We start from the raw sequence: 16,850 nt of genomic DNA on the forward strand, positions 1-16,850 counted from the left end.
CAAAGCCAAGAGATACGGCTCCTGAGGAGACTGGAGAGCTGGAGAGGAAATGCGGAATGAAGTTCAGATGCGTTTTATCGTCCATTTGATAGCGCGAATGCCTCACGGCACCGGATTCGGATCTCTTTGGACCCTCAAGCATTGAGGATGCATTTGGGATGCTTGTCCTCAATGCCAGTACATACCACATATATGCAGATTTCCATGATGCAGTGATTTGAAGATCACTGAATGTGCATATCTGCGTGAAATCGGCATTATTCCAACGCACTGATGCACGCTGTCTCTCTCTCGCTCTCTCTCTCTCTCTGCCTTTGTGCTGTGGACTGTGTCCTTGCTGTGGGGCTTATTGGGCCGAGCCGTGGCTGTTATTTTTGGCTCCTAATGTGATAAAATTCATTTTCCCTCACCACGCTGATGATTTCCGCCAGCGCTACAGACAAAAGCCTCCCTGCAAGTGCTCGTCATGTCCGAAACGCTTTCCCTGCCCCGCCTGGAGCATTGGGCCTGTCAACCGGAGCTGATTAACAAATAAACAGATGGATGAATAAATGAGTAAACAGAGTAGAACATCTTCTAAGCAAAACAAACATGAAGACAGGACACACACACACACACACACACACACACACACACACACACATAAACATACACATACACATACTTAAAAAAAATTGATCAGAGCCAGAGTCAGGGTTAGCAGGAGGTGACTGTTAAAGCGGTATGCATGGATTGAAAGAGTGTGACGGCACGCTGGCAGTGATATGAAGCTAAGGGCTAATTGGGAGGACTCTAGAGAGCTCATAAGGTTGGGCCAATAAAACAGTTCATTAATAGCCAATGTTCTCACCCACAGTCTGCTAAGCCACAATAACAGCTTCAAGAGTAATGATCCTGTTCTCATTCTTCCTCTATTTTATCTCCCCTGCAGCTTCTCACACACACACTCACATATAATCCAAGACTGTGTCAGAGTTCTGCTCTGTCTTCCATGTAAGTGCAAGACAGGAAGTGACAAATGACTGATGCTTATATTCTTCATTATGAAGTATCTCTCACTTTTATTAGGGCAGAGCAAACAAATGCTTCTGCCGTTTCACAGAGTTTTGGAATATTAAAGGTTGCTTTTAGTGTGGGCATGAGTTTAACACATTTCTATTATCCATGTACTTTTATCTACCTATAAAACCAAATTGTCCCTTAAAAAGATGCCTGGTACATACCGGTATAACTAAAACAGAACATATCTGTATGTAGCGATATGGGTGTATGTAAAGGAAGTAGATATAATGAGTATTGGGTTTTTGAAAATAGCCTGTTTTCAAGGCAGGTCTGTAGAAGGTATCTGCATGGGGAAGCTAAGGAACCACTACACACCATGAGTAAGACGGTGAAGCAAATGGATACTAGGCTAAAAGCTAACCCAGTTAACCGCCTACAATCTCTTTAGCTAAAAATCCACACACTGCGTCGAGAGGACACCCAGAGAACAGAAACATGATCTGGTAAGATTTACTCAGAACAATTACAATCTTCTAGAATCTTCTAGAATCTTCTAGAATTCTTTTCACAGTTCTATGCTATGCTAGGCTAGGCTAGGCTAGGCTATGTGGCTCATCATGGTGATGTAAACCAGCCAAAAAAGCAGAGCTCATTTTTTTCCCTTCCGTCCATCACAAATGGGGAACATGGAAGTAAAATTGCAGGGTTGTAAACAGGTTTGTATGACTACATCAGCGACATACCCACTATTTATCCATCAAAGATAAACTTAAAATCTCAATAAATGCATTTTTCGGCACCTTGAATGACTTTTAGTTAGCAAACAGTCATAACCAGAACAAGACATTTTGCCATAACTTAAAAAAAAAATGAAATGAAAGAAAAGGTAGAAACAGTAAGAAACAGATGGATGGGCAGTTAGACAGAAAGAAAGGCTCCTTCTTTTACCCTGGGTATAAATGTACATTGCAATACAGTCTACCTCACTATAGAGCTGTGCTCATTTCTGCAGTAATATTCACAGAGCAGAAGCATGTCGCTCCCTATTCAGACGTTTTCCCATGTCCCCGTCAAAGTGATTTTCAGTAATTCATGCATGGAAAGGATAAATGGAATGGTTCTCCATTTCCATTTATTTGTCCAAATCCACTCAGACCTTTTTTCATTTTCCATTTCCTACGTTGGGAGAAAATCAATTCAACAAAAAGTTCCAAAAACGGCCTTCCTCTCTAAAAGTACTTGGGTGTCTGTAGTCAGAGCGCTGGAGCAACCCATTCGCCTGTGATTACTTCAGCGGCCTTTCCTTGTTGTAAATGAACCCACAGGCCGTCCTGCTCTATCACCTGCATCTGCTAGCAAGACTGTGAAACAGTCACAATACAGCTACTCGCTGTGAGATGGGCAAACTCTAAAGTCAGAGGTTTTGACTGGAGCAAAACTGACAGTCCATGAAAATATATACAAAAAAATGCAGCACATTGGATACAATGTTCTGTAAAAATCTATAGTATAAAATTATGAATAAGGACATAATAAAGTCTGAGTAAGCAAAACAACATTTCCCCACTCCTTCTATTAACAATGTATGTTTTTAATAAATGCTGGACAATACATTAATTAAAATAATAATTTGGAAATTATATAAATGCAGTTAGCCAACAGCTAATTAATCCATTAATTAATGTATGCTCTGATTAAGTATTGGATCATAGCCTACCCTACCTCTTTAGACTCTTTCCTTTATGCTACATTTTGATGGTGAAGACCAACTGAGAATTTGTACTGTTAATTCATGTTGACTGTATGCAAAAGCATTTATTAAACATTAATTTTTTGTATAGTCTTTATAGACCAACTGCCTATGACTGGAATGCTGGCCAGTAACAAGTTATATTTAATGTATTTATATTTAGACCTTTGTTGAATGTTGTTTTTGATTAATTTAATTATGTTTATAATAGCATTAACTTTAAAACAAAGACCAAAATAAGATAGATATTGCTTAACAAACTTAATGTCCTCTGCAGCTGTATAAATTATTTAGTATTTATATAGTTCATACCTGCTGCTTCTGAATGTCTGCTTGAGTTTGAGCTCTTTAGAAAGGTACATTTTGGCCATTATCGAGTCATTATATCACCAAAGTTGAGTATGGATCTAGGCTACTCAGCCCACCTCTGTCCATTTGTCCAGCAAACTGAAACATTCCCAGAAACCTTGACCAGCAGCAAAATGTACTAAAGAGTTTGACTGGTGCATTAAAGGGCCTAATGGTTATACCTGTATACATTAAAACCTAATGTTTCTCAATTTTATTATTTATTATTTCATTTGTAATGACATTTTCTACCCAGTCTGGAATCCCCATTCTGTGCTGACCAACATCACACTAGGTGTGATCACACTAGGTGTGATGTGGGGAGGAAATGCAATCAACCCACCCCTGAGGGAGCAAAGGGAATTCTGCTCTCCCTGACTCCTGCTGCTGATGTCAAACAGTCTGACCTGGGATTCAAACCACTCATTTTTATTTTTAATAAGAATTTTATAGAGAATATACATCTTCTTAAAGTTTTAAAACATGACATTCACTTTGTTGTCAATTTATGAAAGCAAAACCACAAAAACACTTAAATGAAATGTGTTTGTATCTTTAGTTACATCTGTCTTTATATAAGTTATAAAGAATGTTTCAGCTCCGAATTCCTTGTGCATGAAGTGCAATATAGGCCAGCCAACCAGAACAGAGGTCATTTGCATACATCAGTCTTAAAGGCACAGTAACAACCCCCAATCTTTCTAAATCTAGAATTTGGAAAACACAAAGTAATGTGAAAATGAATTACTGTAGCTTTTAGCTTTTTTGGTACATTAACCCACATAAATACAAGTATAAATTCACTGCATTAAAAGCAACTGGAGTGCAGTTATGTGTGTGATATATGCGCGACTCAGTTGTGAACAGTAGTACAGCAACACTGGAAATCATGCTGTGATCACAGGGAATGGAACGAGACCCATATTGTTTTCTGCTAGACAGAGCACTTCATCAGAATAAGATAAAGGCAGATAAACAAACAAATAGATAATAGAGTTGAGCGCTGTACCCAAGTTTGAACCCCAAGGTTTGAAGGATTTCCATTCTGAGCTCAGCAGAGACTGTGTCTGAAAAGCTGAACAGATCAGGCTGCTCCCACTGCCGCTGTCTGCTCCCTCTGAACTAAAGAGTCGTATTGCCAGTATAAATCACTTCAATCATTCCTTTGTGCTCCTTTCCATCTCCGGCTGTGGCCCTACACACTGAAATCATTACAGCGGCTTATCCCCACACAACACAAACAGACTAACACCCGTATTAGCATCATCCAGCACAAGACAGCAATGAAAGCAGGAACCTGAGCGAGGTGTATATAAAGTCTGCCATTTATGAGTGCGCTCGCCGTACTGCTCACAAGGGTCAGAGAGATGTTGTTTGTTGAATAGGCCCCTCAAAGCGTCATCCATTCAACAACCCTCATCCATCAGCCTTCTGATCCAAGTCATATTAAGATGGGAACAGCTTGCTGGTCATATGCCAAAGCAGCAATGTTATCACAGAATGTCTGTAAAGTTTATGATTTGCACACAGAATACGAAATCTCAATTTTAAGTACAGGGAGGAGTGTTTGTACTTGAACACCAATGTTCAACAATGTTGTCGTTGCATTAAAAAAGCTTCTATCTATAATATATGTCCTTACATGTATCTCTTATTGTAATAATCCACTCCATTTGCATCTTTATTGTCTAGGGAGTTGCAGCTAAGTAAAATTCTACATAAAATGAAACCACAGGGAGACGTGTGTTCTATCATACTGCAGTTTTAATGTGAATGTAGTCAAATGGCCTAGTCATAAGGTTCCTCAAGTGCCTACACTGCTAAAAGTATAAGCTTCTTGAGGAACGTTTGAAGGTTCTTTGAGGAACCTTCAAAAAGAGATTTGTAGAAGAAAAAGGTTGCTTAAAGGTTCCCCAAAGCACCATAAAAGGTTTACACAGTTTCAAAGTGAAGAACACGTATAAGGTCCTCAAGAAACCTACCAGGAGTTTATAATACTTTAGCAATTCTACTGTGTTACAGTATTTCTATGAAGTTTACCTAAAATCACATTTGGCTATTTTAATCTTGCTAATTGGTCCAATTTGCACATATTTTAGTTCACAAATGCTTTTTTTAATATCCTGCCAAATTCAGGTTATGAATTTTGAGTATCTCTGATTTGTTGTTGATTTGTCAAATAGACTGTAATAACAGGCCAATGTGTTCCAAGAAAACATTGCCCACACACTGCACCACCTCCAGCAGCCCAAACTGCTGACAAGAGCCAGGTTGGATCCATGGATTCACACGGCTAGCACAAAATTCTGACCCTACCATCTGTGTGCATCAACATTTTTCCAACTGTCCTCAACTGTTTAGTTTTGGTAAGCCTGTGCCCACTGCAGCCTCAGCTTTCTGTTCTTGGATTTCTGTTTTCATCTTCCACAGCATGTCATTCACAATAAATATAAACCTGGGGTAATTTCTACAGGTCATGTCACAGTATGTAAAAACTGGGGTAATATTTACAGACTTACATTTACATGAATTCAGAAGAGACTAAAGTCACAGACACACTCTGCTAATAACTGTATCACTACACCTACACACAAATAGCACTTTAGAGAATACAGACCTGTCATAAGCAATATGTTGATGTGAAGCGCTGCAGTGTGCTATGTGACAGAATACAGACACAGTGACTCACCCCAACCTCCACATGATCTGAGCCCTTGTCATCTTGCTTGTGCAGAATCTCAAAGTAGTATCTTCTAGAGGCGATAAGACTGAAGAGAGACATGACAGAAAACATCTGAATCAGTTCATTTTCATGTGCAATCATCCATAAGTCCCTCTACTGAAACCTCTTTTCTTTGTGTTTGATTGTTCATATTATGTATAATATTTCCATTCATGCGCACATTTCCCATTTGGTACAGTGCAAATAGAGGTGAAGATGGTAAGAAATGACTGAATGTAACACACATGCGGCCTCCAGAAAGTTTTTTCAAGAAACACTTTAGATTGACTGAATCTATAGCCTTTCTACAAATGCTCAGTTGTTTGACTACAGAGTGCAACAATGTTGGGGTTAGAGTGAGTGGTAAAAACAGGTGGTAAATTTTACTAATTGCAGATTGAGGGTTTGATTTGAAAATCATTCAAAGCAGGCAACACAACTGATTATTCAACTAGCTAGCAAGATGAGTATTCTTCTTCTATGCTGGCTATTTTAAATCCCCAGTGATGTTATTCAGCCCACATTTGCATGTTCAAATCCGTGTTCAATATGTTATAAGAGGATGTTTTTTTTTTACAAAGCTGCTTTACACAGATCCAGGCCCAATCCTCATTTGAGCAAGCCAATGGTGACAGTGGCAAGAAAAAACAAAAACACCTGTATAGAAAGAAACCTATAAAGTTCTTGGTTACTCCCAAGAAACTTTGAGAGTAACTAAGACTCAAAAGGGGAAACCCTTTTCCTTTGGTTAACATTGGATAACACAACATATAACAAAAAGGCAATAGAATAACTGGTCAAACAGAATTATGGTTACTGTAAAAAGCAAGGCATGAGTGGTAAAGATTGTGAGTGGGTGCTGGACACATTCTCAGTGTTACTGTAAGAGGGGATTAAACTGGTGTAAAGTTTATTTTGGCTAAACATTAACTGGTAGAGGTGTAACGGTACATGAACATCACAGTTCGGTTCACACTGTGGTTTGGACCTCACGATTCAGTACACGTTTGGTAAAAAAGGAAGCCATAAAAAAAGGAATAAGGTTGACTGCAGTAAGGGGGAGGTCCCAGAACAAACAAGGCAATGATTACAACCAATCACTGTTAGTGGAAGATGTATGGAGAAGGTCTCAGAACAAACATGGCAAAGATTAGAACCTACCACAGTTAAGAGGAGGTATCAGAACAAACAATGCAATGATAGGGACCATTTAATGAGGGAGAAATCTCAAATCAAACATGGTGGGGAGGTCTCAAATCTAATATGGTAGACATAAGGACAGTCAAGGGTGGTCTCACAACAAACAAGGTGGTTAATAGGTACAATAACAGTAGTGGTCTCAGAAAAAAGGCTAGAAAGTGTTTAGGACCAGTAGGAGTGAGTGGAGGTGTCAAATAACAAATAAGGTGGTGATTAGGACTAATCACAGTAAGGGGGAGGTCTCAGAGATTAGGACCAATCGCAACTAGACAAACAAACTAGAAAGTGAACAGGACCAGTAGCAATCGAGGAGGTTTCAGAACAAGGAAGAAGCTGATTGGAACCAAGGTAATGATAAGAACCAATCACAGTAAAAGGGGGGTAAGCAATAAAAAAATTGTGATTGCGACCAATTACAGTAAGAGAGTGTCTCAATACAAACATAGTGATGATTAGGACCAATCACAGCCATGGGGAGGTGTCAGAACGATCAAGGTGATGATTAGGACCAATCACAGTTAGCAGGAGGTATCAGAACAACAATGCAATGATAGGGACCAGTTAACGAGGGGGGAAATCTCAAATCAAACATGGTGGGGAAGTCTCCAATCTAACATGGTGGAGATAAGGACCAATCGCAGTCAAGGGTGGTCTCAGAACAAACAAGGTGGTTATTAGGTACAATAGCAGTAAAGGACTGGTCTCAGAAAAAAGGCTAGAAAGGTCTCCGAACAATCAAAGTAAAGATTAGGACCAAACGCAGTAAGGGGGAGGTCTCTGAACAATCAAAGTGGAGATTAGGACCAATTGCAGTAAGGGGGAGGTCTCCGAACAATCAAAGTGGAGATTAGGACCAATCGCAGTAAGGGGGAGGTCTTAAAAAAATCAAGGTGGGTATTAGGACCAAAAAGGTGGTGATTAGGAGTTCTAACTAGCAAGCAGTGTGAATCTTACCACTGCACCAATTTATCCAAACAATGTTGTTTTGTTTAAAAATCATTAATTTTAGGTTTTAGGTTTAGATGTTTGAGGTTAAGGTTAAATAAGGTACTAGATGTTTCAGTTAAGTTAAAAACAGGTTGATAAACAAAGCATCTACAGTAACCTGCCACAATAAAGTCTTCCTGTTAGACCTATAAAAAGTCAGAGATATATTTAGTACAGCTTAAACAGAGCTTGCTAGATGCTAAAACAGCTCCATTTGTGACCTCCTTATTTTTGCTTCGCATGAACGAGTCATTTTCCCCCTTTCAGATCCCTCCACCATTCCGATGCAGCATCACTCACCTAATCAAAAACACATCTCATCCAATTGGCCCACATCTGCTGTGAGATATTCAGAATTAGACCCTCGCCTGGCTTTACACCTCGTTACACTTCCCAGAGCACCCTTCCAAACACAACCATCAGCCGCCGGCACATCGCATGTCACATCGTATGGAGCCAAATCTGTTGATTTTTTCCAAGGAGCAAAAAAAGGGTTCTGAAAGGCGGTGCCAAGGCCTGGCATACAGCTCCTCCTCTTATTTGCATGCGCTAATTATTTTGTTTGGTTTTCCTGCACCCTGGAAATTTGAGAGATGATATTTACAACAGGATGCTTCTAAAGAGTAAATGTGCTCATACATATTCATGAGGGAGGCCAAGGTATGAAATGAATAATTCAAATATGTGAATGAATTTCTTGTTTATGTGATTGTGTGCATGAGTTTTTGTGTGTGAGTTAAATAGTAGATCTGGGTAGAGATGGGTAGCAAAAATAGCAAGAAAAAAACAAAGTGAATAAGAGTAAGGTGAAACCTAACTGGACTCGATCCGTCATGATACACAATCCTATAAACTTTCCAGAATCAATGAGTGTTAAAAAAAACGTCTGGGTGACAGAAACTGATTACTGAGAGAGGTGAAGAGAAGATGAGGAGGATGGAGAGTGAGACAGAAAGTGAGACACAGGAGAACTACAGAAGAACCCAGATGACATGAGAAACACTGACCCAATGTTCTCCAACAGGCACCAAGAACTGACCAGCCAGTGCAATCAGTGTGAACATTCTAGAACAGTGTCCCTGGGAAAGAACTTTCCAAAACTGTGTGACTGAGGGAGTACAGTGTTACTGGGCACAATAATCTAGAACAGTGTAACTGGAAAAGAACATTCCAGAATCATGTGACTGATGGAAGACAATCTAGAACTGTTTAACTGGGGGAGAACATTCAGAAACAGTGTGACTGATGAAGAATATTCTAGAGCAGTGTGATTGAGGCAGAACATTTCGGAACAATAAGGAGAATATTCTAGAAGGGTGTGGCTGATGTGAAAAGGAAAGAGAACATTTTAGAACAGTGTGACTGGGGATGAATATTCTAGAACAGTGTCACTGGAAAACAGCATTCCAGAATCATTTGAATGATGGTGAACAATCTAGAACAGTTTGATTGAGGGAGTACAGTGTGACTGGGCACACTACTCTAGAACAGTATCACTGGAAAAAAATGCAGAATCATGTGACTGATTGAGAACCTTCTAGAATGATCAGGGAAGAGAACCTTTTCAAACAATGTGAAAAGGAAAGAAAACGTTAGTGTTCTGTAATGTTAGTGAATGATCTAGAACAGTGTCACTGGAAAACAGCATTCCAGAATCATTTGACTGATGGAGAACAATCTAGAACATGACTGGGGGAGAACATTCAGGAACAATAGGGAGAACATTGGTGTGGCTGATGGAGGACATTTCAGAATGGTGTGGCTGATTGAAAACCTTCTAGAATGATCAGGGAAGAGAACCTTTTCAAACAATGTGAAAAGGACAGAAAACATTTTACATTTTAGTGAATGATCTAGAACAGTGTCACTGGAAAACAGCATTCCAGAATCAATCTAGAACAGTTTGATTGAGGGAGTACAGTGTGACTGGGCACACTATTCTAGAACAATATCAATGAAAAAAAAAACATGCCAGAATCATGTGACTGACGGAGATCAATCTAGAACAGTTTGATTAAGGGAGAACAGTGTGACTGGGAACACTATTCTAGAACAGTATCACTGGAAAAGAAATGCCAGAATCATGTGACTGATAAAGAACAATCTAGAACATTATGACTGGGGCGAGAACATTCAGGAACAATAGGGAAAACATTCTAGAATGGTGTGGCTGATGGAGGATTCTGATTGAGAACCTTCTAGACTGATCAGGGAAGAGAACCGTTTCAATGTAAAAAGGAAAGAGAACTTTTAAGAGAAATTTTAGTGAATGATATAGAACAGTATCACTGGGAAAAAACATGCCAGAATAATGTGACTGATGGAGAACAATCTAGAACAGTTTGACTGAGGAACTCATTCAGGAACAGTTCAGGTGACCTCTGACCACTGCGACTCTGAACAGTAGTGTTATGGAACTTCTGCCTGCACCGTTTAACAGAGCACTCGCCAGCATTCAGCCTCCCTCAGGAATCTTCACTGAGCTTCAGCACAGCCAACAGAAGGGCAGCTAACATGTGTGGAAGCTGCTCCATCATGGACGATAGGCTAGTTTGTCTTGGCCGAAGCACATCATGCAAAAGTTCAGAGCATTTATACGCTGTGTGACCCTGCACGTCTGCCACGGCGCGCTGTTTACCACTGCATGGAGCTCTGCGGTGAAGACACTCAGTGTGGAAAGCAGCTGCATTCAGACAGAAGAATCTGCCTGTGGGGAGTTTTGCAAAGCAGAGAAGGAGCAGAGTGTGTCTTAATGTTACCACCACATCACACATCTCTGAATGAACCACAACTAGCAAAGAGACACAGCATCAAAGAGACGGTCTGTTTCTCAGGGGTTCTAACCAAGCCTTGCTGAAACGGTTTGAATGAATGCTGACTAAATTAACATTGCTCTATAAGTTCAGCATTTTCATCACAGACACAAATGTGTCCCGCCGTTCAGCCCTGCGTTCACTCCTGTTGGGTTTAACACGTTTTATTGGTCGCCTCATTAAAAATGACACATGATGAGGCGGAGCTTTTCAGCTGGAGATGAACATGCTTAAACGTTATAGAGTGGAAACCTTGAGAAGTGTGTTTGGTTGATTTACTGGAGTGTTTAGGAAAGAGCAGTTGTATTAAAATCATCATTACCTTTCAACCTACTTAACCTTCAGCAGACTTTTCAGCGAATAATTTGGCAAGTCTGCTGTAGTCAGTCACTCAGTGAGTGTATGTGTGTGTGACAGAGCAGCATCCTCCTGCACATGCTGTCTGACACACAGCACTGGCCTGATATCCCGTTACTATTCATCAATCAGAGCAGGTGTGTGGGCACTGCTGCAGAAAGAGTCACGGCCTGTTTGAAGCAGCTGCAGGGACAGAATCTGACCTGCCTCTCCGTGGCTAGTATATCACTACAGATGCAGTCTTCAACATTCAGTCCATCTAGACCATTCTGCAGATTAGGATCCAGTGTTTATGTTTGTTTCAGTGCATTTCATTTATCTTTATTGTGAAATACAATTGCGTTTTAGCCCCAATTTTTGAGTCGGCAACTATTTTTGGAGATGAGGCTGACAATCTGATGTTCGCTGGCTCGTTCGCTATGTGTGAACTGCTGAAATACGTGCTCCAAGAGCTCGGTGAGTGATCGCTGAAGTCTTAAAAGCCCCCAAAATATGTAGCAGGTTCAACATCTGGTCCTGTCGGCGACTCTAAATCTGGTTGTGTGAAAAGTGACTGGAAGTTCCTCGGTCATTTTCTATTCCCTATTCTGTTCTTCATGTTTACACTGCACAAACAACTTGTTTTTATACAGACCTCAATTTTGAAAGAAGGCAAATGTGTCTTGTGCATGGCATCGCATCAGTTCTCGCATGTGCTTTCGCGTCAAAGGTGTTTTTGGAGAGCAGACTTGTCGTGGGTTCCCAAACTGTGCCCTATGCACTATCCCCTGCATGTAAAAATCCACACAACTACATAGAGCATTATTATAAAGAACAGAATTCCACAATTCCTCAGAGACCAAACAACACGATGACTTACAGGTATTCCACATCGTTTGTACACTATTTATTACGATGCATTGTGGGATTGTTACAGTTCACTGAGAATTCAGCACTATGGCGGAACTATATAGTGAATAGGGCACAGTATCGGGCACAGCTCATGTAATTTTATGACCCTGTGTCACTGATCAGTCGTGTCGTGTGCAGACCTGTTATGACCCTGGGGGGTGCAATTTTCTTTTCTTTTTTTTTCTTTCCATACTGTAGAGTCAGGGGGCTTAGTCTTTAAAATCTGGAGAATGTCCAAGTGGAAGCAAAAGGCGAGAGAGAGGGTCAGACTCCGGTTGCTTTCCGGTTCCATGACCAGCTACCTACAAAAAATGTTCATGCCTTAGGAGAGTAACAATAAGGATTGAGATGTCTTAATTGTGTTGGGAATAGGTTACAAGATTATTGGTTACGCTAGGAGTATTTGTGATGTTTGTCTTCCCTTTTAGTTGGTTAGCTTTAGTTAGCTGTTAAACTTAGTTAGCTTTCGTATGTTAGGTTAGTTTCTTCTACCCTCCTTTCGTATGTTACATTGGATCAATGTTTTTATGTTTCAACTTTAATAATTTAATTTAATAAATTATCATGTGTGTGTGATCTAGGAAATCAGAAGGCTCCCAATTACAAGATAACAGGATGCGAAGTGTGAAGAGTACAACGAAGTGCCATGAAGTGCCAAACTGCCACATACATTACATGAGCACCGAGACAGGAGCCAAGTTGGCTGAAAAACTGCTATCCCATGCTAGAAAGGCTAGATGCTCTTGCTCGTTTGATGCTTTTTGTGTTAGGGATGTGCTTTGCTCTTAGGTATGTTCCCAGTAGGGTCTAACTTTATTAGCTTTCTTGTGTTGGTTTGTGCTTTGTTTGGCTATTTTACCAGTACATGTCCAATTTGGTTGCCATCTGTTGTGTTGGGTTTGCTTAACTTTGGTAAATCTGGCCAGTACATGCTACCTGTTTACTGGAGAGGCTTGGTTTGTTTGTGCACCTATACATTTCATACCACATAGAACTGTGCTCTGTTTAGTTCTCAAGGTTAGAGTGTATGTTTCATGCCATGGATGTTAGAGTAGTTAGCTTGATTTTAACGCTTCAGCTTGATACTAGGAATGGATATTTATTTTGGTGTCCTCCATGGCTTGATTCTTTCAAAGTTTAACTAGATGACACCACAGCTTTTATTGTATGTGTTTAAGAAAATGGCTCTTGTTAATTAACCTCTTAAACTTCTCAGAATCATCAGTGGTTCCTGGCTTTTTACCCCATTGGTACAACTTAGGAACAGCTCAACTAGTTTGCATTGGTTTGCATGTATTTTACGATAAGTAATCCTTAATGGTTAAAGGTCTTATTTGTTTCCATGTTTCCTGTTCCCATGTCTTCACTCGTCCAGATATCAAATGCTACATGTTGTTGATCCCACAAAACACTAAACCAAAGGTGGTGTTACGGAGCCGTTTCTTGGTTTGGTCTGGTTATTTCTACACTAGTTGGCTTTTTGAGAAAATATACTTTGTCAGCAGAAAATATAAGAGTGAATAAATTAACAGTTTTTATTGCGTTATCGTTTTACAAACTCTCTGAACATTTTAATATTGGCAAAACGTAGCTCCACCATAAATATAGCGTACAGAAATCACTGTTTCTTAGCAACCAGTCGCTGATAGAATAATACTGGTGCTGGAAAAGTAACCTGCTGTTTTCAGACATAACATGGGTGGAGCGCTTTTTCTTTCACTTCGTAAATCAATGGCTTTGACCAAAATGCATCTCTATTCGGGTCTGAATGCTAAAGTGGAATTTCAGAGTGATTGTAAGGCACTACAATCCACTTGTGATTTCTAGTGAACACCCTAGATCACTGATCACTGATCAGCTGAATGTGGAACAAAGTGCATTGTGAGTCTCTGCAAGAAAACTGGCTGCTTAACTCACCAAATTCTCCTCTCTGGAGAAACAGCAGAGAGTTTTTAACAGAGTTAAAAAACAAAGACCCTAATACCATTTACTGCTCGGCATACAGCAGAAACAGTAGCTGCAGGCTGATGCAGTCACGGGCTGAGAACTAAATGTGTAGCCCGGTCGTTTTTTGACTTTTTTCTTCAAATGAAAAAACAGTGTTCGTGTTTGAACGAGACAGTGGTTTCTCATTAGATGATGATGATATGCCCATGGAGTGTCGTCAGACGGGTGAGTTGGCTAATTGCTATTTACTGCTAACCAAACGGTTCACCGCTATATAGAGCAATACTAATTAGGGAGTAGGGATCCATTTTGGTCATGGCCACTAATTCTACTGTATAAACAGTGTGCTGCTGTCCATATGAAGATGCTTACAAATGCTTACCATGGTAGTGTCAAATTGGCCCATGGAGTGTCATCAGATGGGTAATGCAGGCTAATTGTGCAGACCTAGCCGATAGAAGCTATATATGAACTATAGTGAGAAAGGGGATGGCAACCTGAATCTGAATGTCACTAGTGCCGGCAGTGGAACTGAGGCCAAACACCTCTGTGAGCTTTTTACTAGTGCTGTCAACGTAATTAATCATTTTACCAAGTTTGGCCCCGACTTCCTCCAGTAGGTCATTCTCTTTACAGAGCCTAGTGACAAATTAGCAGTTTTACTTAGCTGCTGTTGAGTTCAGAGGGTAGATTACAGTTTATTCATGTTGAAATATGGATTACATCTCATAACTACTCCTTCTTCCTACAACACAAACACACATACCTCACTTAATCCAGCCCAATGACTGATTATCCATTTATCTCTTAAAAAGTTGTTGAAGCTTTTTCTCTATTAAAGCTTTGGTGTCTGAGCTTCATCTTGTTCGAGGCTGAAGCTCTCCAAACTACACTAAGATACAAACAACAAATTCAAGGATGTGCAAGCTAACATTTTAACTTGTCATTAATCCCATTTAATCAAAGAATATTGTTGAGATTAACGAGATTAAACTTGTTAACTGATTACATTTTTACATTACATTTTTACAGTTTTTTTCAGTTCGTTTTCCCACCCCTCCTTAAAACAAAGATGACCAATGAGGCACCTATGAGGCAACTATTATGTATGCTGAGAAAATAAGTCACTTCTTAAGTGCCATCTGCTGTTAACTGGTTGATAAACCATAGTGGAAACATTTTCCTTAGCATGGTGAAGATCAACTACACCGCAACTACACCCTGGTCTCCCACATGGTGTTGTAACTCAGGTAGGTAGTGGTATTATCTATTGCCCCACACCAACCACTCTACTCCTTTTTATGTGTATGTTACTGGTCATAACTGATTAGAATCACTACTTTACTTCTCGGCCTACCACAACGAGTGTGTTTAACGTAGTAATGTCTGTGTTTAACTTCAAGAAGTGTAAAACTGCAGCTCTGCATACACACACACCACTTAGTCCGCTTTGAAGCAAATGAAAGCTTGATGAAAAACTTCCCTTCATGTTCTTTGTCTCTCTTTCTCTCTCACACACTTACACACACACACACACACACACACACACACTTATACACACACATGCAGACAAAGGGCCTGTAGTGCTGTGACAGGAAGAGAGAAGTAATGAGACACTACATTTTCCTCAGACAATGGGAAAGAGAGAGAGAGTGGAGGACAGTTAGAGTGGAAGAGACGGCGCTGAATAGAGAGAGAGACGTTGACTGTGTCAGGAAGTTGGAGATAGAGATATCTAAAACTGGGACAGTGTGAACAGCGGGTGAAGAGAGTGGGCAGTGGGAAGGGTAGCCATATGACTGGACGAATGGAAACTGGGAAATTTCCAGCTAATCAAAGCTCTGGCTGATATTAAAGCAACATTATGTAGCATTTTCACTTAAAATAACAGCTTCAAAGTCACTGACCTGTAATTGGGAGAATAGCGCATATATTGTTGCTACTCCAGGTTCGGCACACTGCTGCTAACTGCACTGTGTAACCCTGGTGAAGCGGGTAGTCCACATGCTTCTTTCACTTACGGTGACAGTTATGCATCTCTCAGCTTGTCCAGAAATGCATGTGTAAAGCTTGTCCTTTGAGGGAGCCTCGAAGCGCAAATGACACTGCCCGTCTGTAGGGGGAGGCCAGGAGCAAGAAATCCCAGACTGACAGTCAGTGCAGTGCAGCACAAGGAGAATGGCAGGGAGTTCTAATGAAGGACAGCAGGTCTGAGGGTGGGGGAATGAGCTCTTAATCGTGCATCTAATTGCAGACTCAGTCTTCAGTATTCCCTCTAATTACAGAGTGGATTTGAGGCCAGTGGTGTGCAGACGGATGTGTGTGAGACTGAGCTTGGCCCAGTGCTGCCTTACTGTACTGTATTCAAGCAGTGGTGGAAAAAGTACACAGCACAGTCCATAAAGCCACACACATTTCATCAGGGAACCGCCACTCATTAACTTGTTTATTCTGGGACGGAACAAATCATACCGCTTCAAATGTCTTCAGCCTTCCAGAGAACTCTGTGTTTCTGCATCAAAATAATGCGTTCTAATGACTTTCTAATGTCTGCTTTCACTTCTGAAACTGCACTTTACTGCACTTTAAAGCTATAACTCACCACTCAACTCACTAAATGTTCAGCATTCAGAGTTAGAGAGCAGATTATTTTGGTGCTTGTTTCAAAATGGATATAAAAAGGGACCCATATCCTCACTTTCAAACAAGAGTCATGTGATGTACTATGTAAACTAAGTATGGGAAACAGTCCCCCCAACTGTGGTGCTATAAAAACCAACAAATCTACACACACTGAGCTACTGAGCACTTTATAAAGAATACATATACACCT

General features: G+C 40.4%; 1 protein-coding gene across 1 annotated transcript in view; it reads right to left on the bottom strand.

Moving 5' to 3' along the window:
* Nucleotides 1-16,850, bottom strand: part of b4galnt4a (beta-1,4-N-acetyl-galactosaminyl transferase 4a) — a 193,731-nt gene that overhangs the window by 27,395 nt on the left and 149,486 nt on the right. Inside the window, exon 8 of the mRNA XM_072669148.1 lies at nt 5,790-5,868. Coding sequence (XP_072525249.1) covers nt 5,790-5,868 — 79 coding nt within the window. The remainder of the gene's footprint in view (nt 1-5,789; nt 5,869-16,850) is intronic.

Source organism: Salminus brasiliensis, chromosome 2, assembly GCF_030463535.1.
Source record: "Salminus brasiliensis chromosome 2, fSalBra1.hap2, whole genome shotgun sequence".
Lineage (NCBI taxonomy): Eukaryota > Metazoa > Chordata > Actinopteri > Characiformes > Bryconidae > Salminus > Salminus brasiliensis.